This window comes from Bombus vosnesenskii, unplaced genomic scaffold, assembly GCF_011952255.1.
Source record: "Bombus vosnesenskii isolate JDL3184/JDL3185 unplaced genomic scaffold, Bvos_JDL3184-5_v1.1 scf7180000014535, whole genome shotgun sequence".
NCBI lineage: Eukaryota > Metazoa > Arthropoda > Insecta > Hymenoptera > Apidae > Bombus > Bombus vosnesenskii.
The window spans coordinates 27865-40063 of NW_022883506.1; the positions used below are offsets into that span (position 1 = coordinate 27865).

The window sequence follows — 12199 nt, forward strand, 5'->3', positions numbered from 1 at the left end:
ACACTCCCTAACGCCACGTTCCCTGGTCTGACGCTCCTAGGGTCGCGGAGGCGGCGCCGCGCCCCTGCGGCGTATAGAGTCCCTCTGTTGCGACGTTCTCGATGGATCGCGCGTTCTTTCCCGGTTTCTTTCCGCCCGCTCCTTCGCCAGCATTGTTCGCAATAGGAGCGGACGGCGATGAACTCCTGACGCCCCCTGAGCATGGCCTCAACGACCTCTTCGGGGGCTAATCTTTCGCCGATGTCGAGCCGTAGGACGCGCCGCGGTTCTGCCCACGCTGAACAAAACTCCAGCGTGTGTTGCGCCGTGTCCTCCTCTTCCTCGCAGTGGTGACAGATGGAGGTCACCTCTTGCCGAATCCTTAACAAGTATTTCCCGAATACCTGCGAATACCGAGCACGTGCGTCATCCTAAAGGTCAGCGGGACCCCGTCTCGATCTCTGCAGACTTCCCAGTTGGGAAGCACCGCGCGAACAGCCCTGTGTGGCCGCACAGCGTCTTCCTCGACCAGCTGAGAGCGCCATCGCTCTCAAGTCTCCAGCTTCGCTTCCTCCCGAACGTTTAGGGCGGACTGGCAGACGGACGGCGGCGTCGGACGCCCGTCCGAGCCCATGCCCCTCAGGTGTTCGTACACCCGTACGGGCACTGACTATTTTTCGTGTTAGCGGTTGTGGGTTCTCATTAGTTATTGCGTAGGTCAGTTTGTTGAGCACTCGTCGGAATCTAATGTTGAATGATTGAACTGACTCGTCTCTTCCTTGCCTTAGTGCTCTGATCTGCTCTGCGTATTCGTCAGACGTCACTTGGGCTGCTACGTTCTGTAGTAATGCGTCGAACAGATCGGTATAGCTCTCGATTCGTATATTTCGAATGCCTTGTGCTGCATTGCCTATTATTTTCTTGATCTTAATGGCCTTCAGTAACGATGCTTTTTCCGAACAAAGATTTCTCATTGATCGGATTTCTGTTATGAAATTTTCTACGCCTATGTCATCATCACCGTTTAATATTGGGATATATGTTACTGCTTTTTCTGCTGTCAGAAGATGCTGGTGTGTGTCTCTTAGTTGCATTTGCAAGTCGTCGTCATTGTCACGTAAATTTGAGGGTTGGATGATAAAATAAAAATAGTTGAGTCGTAACACAACTATTAATTTTGTTTTAATTAAACTTTATTATGAATTCAGCAATCACAATGGAATACACACTGAATTAACACACATAAATCACAATTCACTCCAACCATGTTATGTAAAACCTAGTTAGACTGATACGTTAAGTACGTGACTGTTATAAGGGTAGAGACAGGTAAAGATATGTTGACTATTCTAAGAATACAGAATAAGTGAAGTTTTACTGACGATATTGTGTCTGGGGAAAGCTATGGGTGGGTGTGTCTAAGGACACGGGACTATCGGATTTGTTGATGACAATTTTGGTTAGGGAAATGAGGGCAGTAGACACCGTTTCCGATTGGATAATAAGAAGGTTGGTGGACCGGGAAGGGTTTTAGCCGCCCTCGTGAGAAAGTTGCTAACGGAACATACCAGACGTGAGGAAAACCAACTTTCCGTGTTAACCCGTAGTAAACAATAAAAGTAAAAGGAAACCTAAGACAAGAGATACTCGCTTGATCTAAAGGACCTTAACTATGAAAATTCCAAGATCCCCGGTGGGTACTTAGGACTATTGAGGGTACACGCCAAGGATGTGCAGACATCTGGGCGCCATCCTGCCCGCGGTGTGTGCCCTAGTCTCTGATGTGAATTGACGTTACATACGCCTTCTTCTCAGAACATTCAGCGGAAGGACCGTTGGGATATTGATGGCTCATTAGGCATTTCAGCGATATACATTGTCGCCGAGTGCCGCCACATCTTTATCTCCGTCATCAGTCTATTGGATTTGAACTGTGCCGGTTGTGACACCAAACTCGTCAAAACACGTCTTTTTTTGTAGCGAGGAGGGGAAAATGCTTTTACGCATACCCAAAGACCCGCGTCTCCGGGTTATGTGGGACTCGGCAGATGACATCGCCATACCCACTAAAAACCCCTCCTCATTCTTCCTCTGCTACGGTACTCGAGGCACCAACCCGGTACAGTCATTCGACATTACTTCGGGTTGGCCTCTACACCACGTACCCGATCCTTTATCCTCTCTCCTCGACTCTGGTCATTCTTCTCCACCTCCCTTTCCTTAGAAAGCCGGCATTTCATCGCCTTTGTACAAAAGTCATGAAACCTGTTCCACAACCGCTCCTCTGCTGCCATCTTCTCAACGACTCGGTTCTCCAATTTAAAATCTTCACCGATCTCGACCTCCAACTCCGTTCTCTCCTCCGTCCATCTAGGGCACCAAAATAGCACATGCTCGACGTCATCCATCACCGCACCACAATCCCAACAGCTGGTGTGCGACTCTTTGCCGATCCTATGACGGTAACAGTTAAAGATACCGTGTCCAGTAAGGATCTGCATCGTATGGTAGTTGATCCTCCTCCTTATTTTGTAGAAGATCAGCGGATCTTCTACGAGTCCAATTGTAGGGGCTGTGGAGCGTCCACTCCAATCTCCACTTGTCCTCTGCTTCCATCTCCAAAACCTTCATTTCTTCCTGCTCAGCATATGCCGCTTCTTCAGGGCTCTCCTTGATCCACCTTTTCACTCCATACTGCTTCCACCACAACCATGCCTTGATGCAAATCGGCATGCTACCGGTACGGTAGGCGGTAGACGTACGGATCAACGCTGCCCTTTGCGCCCTTCTCATGATCGTCCTATTTGTTTCTCTTCCCAGAGAGGAGGCCCATATCGGTGCGCCATATAGTACCACAGACTCCCAGACCCCATAATACAGTCTCGTGACTAAATCGTTGGGCCCACCGACGTTTGGCACCCAAGAACCGTTCCGCTTTATCACAAACTGCTTTGAGGTGGGGGGAGAATCCCCTAGCACTATTCAACACTACCCCTAGGTACTTCACAACGCGACTAGTGGAAATCTCCCCTCCCCCCCCATCCCCCACGTCAACATTAAAAATCTTCGGAATCCTCTTTCTTGTTAAGAGGATAACCTCCGTCTTCTCCCTGGCCAGATGCAATCCAGCCTCGCAGCACCACCTGGTATGACCACCTATGACCGCCTTTATCCTTTCATTAATGTCGTGGGACTCTCTGACCTTGAGTAGAACCGCCAGATCGTCAGCGAACGCTACTGCTTCGGTATCCTTCTCCCGGTCCAGCGGGATTCTACAGTAACGGTCCTAAGACCGACCCCTGCGGGACCCCTGCGTAGACGTTCCTCCTTACGACACCGTCCCGACAGTGTACCAATAATCTCCTCTCAGCCAGATAGTCCGCTAACAACTCCTGTAGACGTCCCGGTAGCCGTCTCCTTTGAATCTCCTCCATTATCCTCTCCCTCCTTAGAGCGTTGAAGGCGTTCTTCACATCAAGGGCGACCAGAACACACACCAGGCCCTTCCTTCTACACTCTTCAGTAACTACGACCGTCCTATCCAGGGCTTCAAGAGTCCCCCTCTTTCTCCTGAAGCCGTACTGATCCCTATGGAAGGGATCCTGACCAATGCTCCTCTCTATGAGCATTTTCAGCGTGTGCTCCCATACCTTGCTCAACGCCGGCAGTATGCTAATCGGCCTATACGCCGATGACGTCCCAGGTTCTTTGCCAGGCTCCCAAGCCCATATTAATACCGCCCTAGCCTCTTTCCATGCCGCCGGTATTTTTCCACCGGTATTTATTCCGTTGAGCACTGTCAGGAACACGCTAGGTCTTTGCTCCGCCAATAATCTCACTATAGTGCCAAGAATCCCATCCACTCCAGCCGCCTTCCTGGGATCGCATTTCCCAACAGCTATCCTCGTGTCTGTTTCTTCGATGCCAAATTCTCCTCCTTCGCCTGGTAGGATCGATGTCTCTTCCTGTGTAGGCGGTCGCAGTTCCTGCCTGGTGACAAAGAGGTCGTCCAGGATTCCCTCCACTCTATCTCTTCCAAGGAGCTCCATTGGCGCCGACCGCATTATTCTCTTCCTCACTACACGACACGGCCTGCCCCATGGATCCTGATCCAAGGTGGCACAGAACCCCTTCCAACTCTCCTCCTTGCTACGCCTGATCGCCCTTTTCAGACGCCTCCTAGCATCCTTGAATTCGGCCACCAGGACCTCGGCACCAGGCTCGCTCCTTAACTTAGCGAGCTTATCGTTCCACCAATAGTTGGCGCTCCTCTTCGCATCCACCGGGTATTTCCTCTTCACGTCCACGTCCACGGCACACGTATGAACCAAACTCTTCTGCAATCGTTCGCCGCATGCCGCCTCGTCAAATTTAAAGCCATTTCCATTATATACTTCGTCAAATTTATTTATAAAACCCTCTACATCCATCTCTTTCGTCAGATATCTAAAAGCGCCACCCTCCACCCGCTTAATATTATCCTTGAATCTATGTTCAATATATAAATGGTCAGAGGCTGAGTACCAATCTAGGACCCTACTCCCCCTCCCCCTCATTCGTCTATTAACGCTAATTATATCCGGGAAGCTAGTCCCTCCATTTCTCAGGAAGGAGTAGCTTCCCGTCATCCTAATAGGTATAAGCTCATTCCTCGTTATAACATCGAGTAGGCATGTTCCCCTACGTTCCGTCTTAAAGCCCCCGAACACCAAGGATTTCGCATTAAAGTCACCGGCAACCATAATCGCCGGTGCTCTTTTTCTCCCCTCCTTTATGACCCCTTCCAGTTCCTTCAAATAATCGTTGAACTGATCCCTGCCCTTATTGGGGGAACAATACCCACTGACGCAAAACGCATCACCAACTCTGACCCTTACAATCCCTACATTTCTTATCAGGGTCTCGCTCGCCGCATGTTTTCCATTAAACAGGGTAACCCATATCGATGCATCCCCTCCCTCGTCATTAAACCAATAAGGCAACTGCCTATAGGGCTCGGAGATGACCACTATGTCCACCCTGCTTTCACATACGCACTGCATCATCAGGTCTTGCACAAGCCTGCACCTGTTCAGGTTTATTTGTAAGACCCTAATTGGGCCCCCGTCTATTCCTACCACCTAAGCGTACCATAGGGCACGCCAACGAACCCGTTACGTGTCTTGCATTTATACCACCATGTTTCAGACACATGACGCATCTCGGCTCTCTATCACAATACTTCATACCTTCATATCAAAACCTTCATACTATGCTCAGCGCTGCCGCACCTCCTACACAACTCTCTGCCAGGACATGCAACAGTACACCTTGCCGCCACATGCCCCAACATGTGGCACCTGTAACAGCGCCGAACATTAGCTAACTGCCTAACGGAGGCTATCGTTAGCACAGTTCTCAGTCTCCTTTCTCTCTCGTCACTAGGCACTCCACTCTCCGGGAGGACCACTACCGCCTCTTGAGTGACCCATGGTGCCGCCTTTATAGATTTAATTTCCACCTCCCCACTCTCCTCGATTCCCCACTGCAACCTAATTTCTTCCACCAGCTCTTCCCTGCTGGTGAGGGGGTCGATGTTCCTTATTCGTAGAGTCGCCCTGTTCACTAGAGCGGCCACCTCCATACTATCACTCAAGGCGGCTCAAAGCACGTCTGAAGTAGTCATGTCTAGGTTACAATTAGGTTACGTTGAGATCTCTCAGCGCTCACGAGCTTCTAGCGAAGCTACAGTTGTATTAGTCGTATCTACATATCCAACAATACATACCAAACTCACCATAGTTCATCTGAGAGCTCAAATTTCATATCGAGCACGTCAAAACACGTCTGGAGTAATTGCGTTTACGTTGTAATTAGGTTGCGTTTAGATTCCTCAGACCCCACGTGCCTTTACAAAGGTGAAAATTAAAATTTTCGCATCTGGTAACGAAATATTTCGAACGTGGCGTAGAAAAGTAATTCTGCAAACCGAAAAATACAAACATAACCCATGGATATGCATCTATAACGATTACATTAGGATTTTGTAATACCCACGTACATCTATTATATCCGTATCTTTAAGCTGCCACGTACGTTTTCAGAGTATATTTTGGAGTTTCCGTGGTTGGAGCAATTAAGTTTGGATTTTTCACCCTTTTACCCTCTAAGTGCAGTTGCAAAAACTTGATTTGGAGTTTTTGACTCCCAAATGGAATTTCATGGGTTAGGTTGAGGATTTTCAACTGCTAAGTGGGTTTTGATTTAAGATTTTTATGCTAAAATTAGTGTTACGTCGGGCGACACTCTACGTAGACCAGGTCATACACCGAGGGCCAGACGGGAACCAGATGTCCGCTGATCCTTACTGCGTACCTTCAATAGTCTTAAGGACCCATCATAAATCTCAGTAATTTACTAACTATGGTCCTTCAGACCGAACAAATATCTTTGTTTCTAAATCATTTTCTAAAGATTCTTGTTTACTACGACTTGACACGGGAAAGTTAGTTTTTCTCACGTACGATACTTCCCACTAGCAACTTTCTCTCGAGGAGACCCTTCCTAGTCCACCAACCTTCGTTTATCCAATCAGAAGCAATGTATACTGCCCTCACTTTCCTGACCAAAAATGTCATGAACAAATGCGATGGTCCCATGCGCTAGACACACCCATCGCTAGCTTTCCTCCGACACAGCATCGTCACTGTACCTTACTTATTCTACAACGCTAGAATAGTCAACATGTCAGTAACGGGTTCTGTCTTTTCCCTTTTGCTACGTCAACTATAACAAAAGTTCTACGAGCCTTGCTCTATCACCAACGAATATTGTGCCAATGAAGCGCATCTCTATACGCTAAATCATTGTCAACGATACATATCATAAGCAACGGTGTAACTTAAGTGTTAAAATATATAATTTATAATCCTGTTAATCGCAGAGTTATACCCTCTTAACCACCCCTATAATCTTAACGGAAATCAGGGGATCGATCAACTCGTGGTGTCGATTATAATCGTAACGGGAATTTACGACTCCCGTTGACGTGTTTCCTCCCGATTGCGTCTCCCCGCGATTTTATAACAGTAATGCTTTGGATTTTTAGCTTCCATGTGTATTTTCTGGGTTCCCTCCCAAATGCCAACTTTCCAAATCTGCACACTACTTATTCTTTTCTTTACAAAACTTGTATCTTCAAATTGTCTATATATTTAGTATCTTTTTGTTTTTCACATATATTTTACATTACTGTTATAAATGAATAAAAACTAGTTTTTGTAAATCTTTTACTTCATTATTGTACGTTTATGGTAAGTTATAAATACATTTAAGTATATGTACAAAAATATTATCTGTCTGTATTATGTCACAGCGTATTTCAACAAATCATTATTTATATATAAAAATACGATTTTTCTACATTCCATTATAAGCTGGGCCACCTCCACCTTCTGGTACAACCCAGTTAATGTTCTGACTCGGGTCCTTAATATCGCAGGTTTTACAGTGAATGCAGTTCTGAGCATTAATTTGCAACCTTTCTCCTTCTCCAGATTCCAATGGTACAAATTCATAAACACCTAAAACGGATAAATAATAATAATTAAAGCTCTTTTATTATCTTCCTTCGTATATTTTATTTTGCAAATATTTGTTGTATAGATTGTATTGTATACTATACAATATATTATATACTACTGCGTATATTTAATTTATAAGCTATTTATTACTAATAAGATATTAGTGATTTACTCCACTGATAGAATATCTACAATATATCAAAGTTTAATATTCGGTAATCAATATAAGTTAATAAATTTATAATCACAAAATTTATCAAGCATGGTTTCCTTATAGAAAAAAATGTGTTAAAGAATTCTCTATAATTCTCAATAGAAGTACCTATTTCATTATTTTAAAAAATAAATATATAATATACTAATGATATTAAATGTGTTTATGAATATGTACTTACCAGCAGGACAAAATCGACCTTCTGGCCCGGCAAATATCGTTAAATTTCTTTTTACTGGTACAGTATCATCAAGCAAAGTAAGATGTGGTGGCTGATCGGCTTCATGATTTGTACCAGTAAGTGCCACCGAAGATAGTAAATCAAAAGATATTTCATTATCCGGCTGTGGATATTCTATCGGTGTACATTCCGATGCTGATTTCAAACTTTTATAATCCGGACCTAGAAAAAATATTAATAATTATTTTTATCTTTTGTCGATATTTACTACCTTCTTATTTAATTTTGTTATAAATTATTTTACCTCCATGAGACAAAGTCCATGGCTCTCTTCCTCCAATCAACATTGAAAATGCAGAATATAGCAGACCCCCGTAAATACCAAATCGAGTATGAAAACTGGGTCTTATATTCCTTATAGCTTTCAGCTCTTTATAAATCCAACTGTTTCGTATTTTATCAGTATAAGATTTCGGTTCTAAACCTTTTGTTGGCGAAGGATTATTTTCTGCACTAATTATAGCTTCAATTGCACTTTCTGCTGCTAGCATTCCACTCTTCATAGCATTATGTGTTCCTTTAATTTTAGGTACATTAAGAAATCCTGCTGTACAACCAATAAGACAACCACCAGGGAATTGAAGTTTAGGAATAGATTGAAAACCTCCTTCTACTAAGGCTCTTGCACCATACGCAATTCTAACACAAAATGTAAAATTTAGAATGAATCTTCCTATAAATATAAATATTAATTTATTCATACCGGTATCTTACCTCTTCCCACCTTCAAGTACTGGTCTAATGCTTGGGTGTTGCTTAAATCTTTGAAATTCCTTAAATGGATGTAAATAAGGATTAGAATAATCCAAACCAACAACAAAACCAATAGTAACCAGAGGTGTATCTTCACTAAGATGATATAAGAACGAACCACCGTAAGTGTCTTTTTTCAATGGCCAACCAACAGTGTGTTCAACAGTGCCAGGCATATGTTTTTTTGGATCAATTTCCCAAATCTAATAACATCAATATCTATCTTATAGTTTTGAAATTATATTAAAATGCATTAAAATTTATGTTTAATGATAATTACTTCTTTTAATCCTATACCATAGGTCTGTGGTTCACAATCTTTCCTAAGATTTAATTTCTTTGAAATCTGTTTTGTAAGATGACCATGACAACCCTCTGCAAAAATTGTACATTTTGCATGCAATTCCATTCCACGTTCAAAAATATCCTTTGGTGAACCATCTTTATTAATACCAACATCATTTGTAGCAATTCCCTTAACGGATCCATCTTCATGATAAAGAACTTCTGCAGCTGCATATCCAGGATATAATTCTACACCTGCAGCTTCGGCTTGCTCACCAAGCCAGGCTACAACATGACCTAATCTAAAACAAGAAATTAGGTGAAGAATGCTTAGGATACTAACATGACCAACTTTATCATATTATAGTTTATTACCTAACAATGTAGTTTCCATGATTGTACATTGGCATTCCTTTTAAGATAGGTATTGGTAATCTGCCTTTCTCAGTGAGAAATGCGAATTTATCTTCTGTAACAGGGGTATTTAGAGGTGCTCTTAATTCCTTCCAATTTGGAAATAATTCATTTAATGCTATTGGATCTATACAAGCTCCGCTGAGAATATGGCCACCAATAGTAGAAGCCTTTTCAACAAGTGTAACTTTTAATTCTCTTCCATGCTTTCCTGCCAATTTACGTGCTTGAATTGCAGCAGATAATCCAGCTGGTCCACCTCCCACAATTAAAATATCTGTTTCATCTACATATCTTTCCATATTTACACCTGCAAATGATATTTGATGCTTGAATTATCATGCAATAATATATATTAATAATGTAATAATGTATATTATTAATAAAAAGTATTGTTTTTTCATATTCAATTTCATATTTATAAATTATACCTTTCCATCTTGGATCTGATTCTCTGGGTATAATAGTGTAGTGAGTTGTAATTCTTCGAAACTTTTCTTGTGAATAAGCTCTTTGAAACATCCATTGAAATTTCTGTTCTATCAAGAAGTATGATAAAAATAAGATATTAGTAATATTTGGTACAGTTTTTTTACAATTATATATATTCAATTAACCAATAAAAATGTAAGACACTTGCGCACTACTTTCCTTGCTACATGTAATTTAACAAGTATAGTCTTGGGTAGATCAGTACAAGTCAACAGTATCAACAAACAATCAAACCTAACCTAACAGTGAAAGTCTAAGGAGATTTCTTTAACACAGTAATTGTCTAGCATAATACGTTTTCACTTGTGTCTCTATACATATGCATATAATATATATGCATCTCTATGCATATATATTCATATATTAAAATATGAGATATATGTAATTGGTGTATGAAATAAAACTATATAAAGCTATATGTATATCACAAAAGTAATGTATGTACATATGTATATTTTCTATGTATAAATCGTAATTACAAAATAAAATAAGTTTTTATATGTTTTGCAATATCGTAAAAACGTCTTATTTATTTGATAACGGACATTAATTAAGAATATTTGTTTGTTATCTTTATTCTTTATTTAATATAAATTAAAACTCACAATATGCTCTGTTAGTGATATAAGAAATGTTATAATAATAACAATAAAAAATTTTAAATTAATATGTAATAAATAATGTATAATATATAATAATTTACAATAAATTGCAGTTAATAAAATGAAGATGTGTGCGAGTAATCTAACAATCACTTGTCAAAATCCAAAATTTTTAAAGATAATAAAAATAAGATAGTAAAATTGTATTATATATCAAGCAAATATTACCAATAAACTTACGATTATTTGATGCAATAAGTATTACTCGAGACATAACTGCATATCACAATGAATGAACTGTGATCTCGACAATAATGTGTGCTACTACTCAGTTATATATACATATGTATATTACAGTATCAACGATCAACTGCTACTACAAATGTATGTCAAAATCAGCCATCAAAATTTAAAACTCGAGACTAAAGTCATGATTTTATCACAAATAATATATGTATATACAAAATAGGTTATCACCATCACCACATGCGAGGTAGATGTATACAGTGTACAGTACATATAGAGCAGCACAGGCCTATGTACTGTGCGTTGCTGGAAGGATAACTAACGAAACGGCACAGGCAAGAGAGGTACTGCTGTGTATCGCTCACCGTCATACGTTGTTGTGTTGTCCTGTTTGTAATATCTAATACTTTTGACTAATACGCATGCTTACCTTTATAATTGTGTTCAGTCTATTCGAAATAACCAATCGGTCTAGTATTCCTTATGTTAGTCATCTTTGTAGTAACGTACAGTGATATTTGTGGTAACGCATTTGTGGTATATGATACACTACATATATGTATAATATTCCTATATCTATGATAACTTTATGCCATCACAGACCAGGTACAAATTGGACGTGACATGCAACAGATAATGCTTTTTCTAGTTCCATGTTTTTGGAATCATCTGAACTCCTTATCATTTTCGTGTCACATGCGACGTTATCGACTCAGTATCGTACTTTATTCTTAGTCAATACTACTAGTTAAATTATGTAAAACTAAGAGTTTTCTATGAAATTACAGAATAAAATATGTATCGAATAGGATATCCTATAATCATAACGAAGTATAGAATGCTATACTTCTACAATACTTCAGAAAATATTACTTCATTACACTCTATCACAAAAATCCAATCTATTAAATTTCAGGAATCAATGATAGTCTCGTTAAGAGATTAATAAGTTGCCTAATTAAGTAAAAACATATTCACAGTCGTAGCCAATTAACTCATACTGCTTGCTACATAATACCATAATTGTATCACAGTAGTCAACATTAAAAAGTTAAAAAAATAGTAGCTCTTGTTCAAAATTACTGTTTGAATCAACTGTTAATTCAATCTGACGCGTGCTATAGAACTCTTTATGTTAGAATTCTTTATCTCGTCTAGAATAGTAATTCGTGACAGATAGATAGATAGATAGATAGATAAATGGATAAATAGATAGATAGAGAGAGAGAGAGAGAAAGAGATGTCATAGCCATATACAAATCTCTAAATTGTTGGGAACGGAAAAGTTTTTAATGTGACGCTTATTCTGTTATTTATTGATGATCATAGCACCTTGTCTTTGCTTTTAACTTTACCAATTTTCGCGTTGGAATTACATACATATACTATAAAATTCCATCTATTTGAACTT

General features: G+C 40.5%; 1 protein-coding gene across 3 annotated transcripts; it reads right to left on the reverse strand.

Moving 5' to 3' along the window:
* Positions 1–7233: 7233 nt before the first annotated feature.
* Positions 7234–11257, reverse strand: LOC117240028 (electron transfer flavoprotein-ubiquinone oxidoreductase, mitochondrial). 3 transcript variants are annotated; one of them, XM_033505878.1, is made up of 8 exons: positions 11219–11257; positions 9880–9987; positions 9410–9758; positions 9030–9336; positions 8711–8952; positions 8241–8635; positions 7937–8158; positions 7234–7541 (listed from the first exon to the last, which is right to left on the reverse strand). In XM_033505878.1, exons 2-8 carry the CDS (start codon positions 9968–9970, stop codon positions 7378–7380), a joined length of 1770 nt encoding a protein of 589 aa, XP_033361769.1. In that variant the 5' UTR covers positions 9971–9987; positions 11219–11257; the 3' UTR covers positions 7234–7377. The 3 variants fall into 3 exon arrangements, with proteins under 3 accessions (XP_033361769.1, XP_033361767.1, XP_033361768.1); XM_033505876.1 differs by lacking the exon at positions 11219–11257 and adding an exon at positions 10771–11008; XM_033505877.1 differs by lacking the exon at positions 11219–11257 and adding an exon at positions 10783–11007.
* Between the last annotated feature and the right edge of the window lie 942 nt (positions 11258–12199).

What these genes read in the sequence shown, in the direction of transcription:
- LOC117240028 (XM_033505876.1), bottom strand. Translation starts at nt 10,816, where the DNA reads ATGTCTCGAGTAATACTTATTGCATCAAATAATCGTAAGTTTATTG. An exon ending in CATGGAAACTACATTGTTAG is followed by an intron (nt 9,337 to 9,409) that starts GTAATAAACTAT and finishes TTCTTGTTTTAG; the next exon opens with ATTAGGTCATGTTGTAGCCT. An exon ending in GTACTTGAAGGTGGGAAGAG is followed by an intron (nt 8,636 to 8,710) that starts GTAAGATACCGG and finishes ATTTTGTGTTAG; the next exon opens with AATTGCGTATGGTGCAAGAG.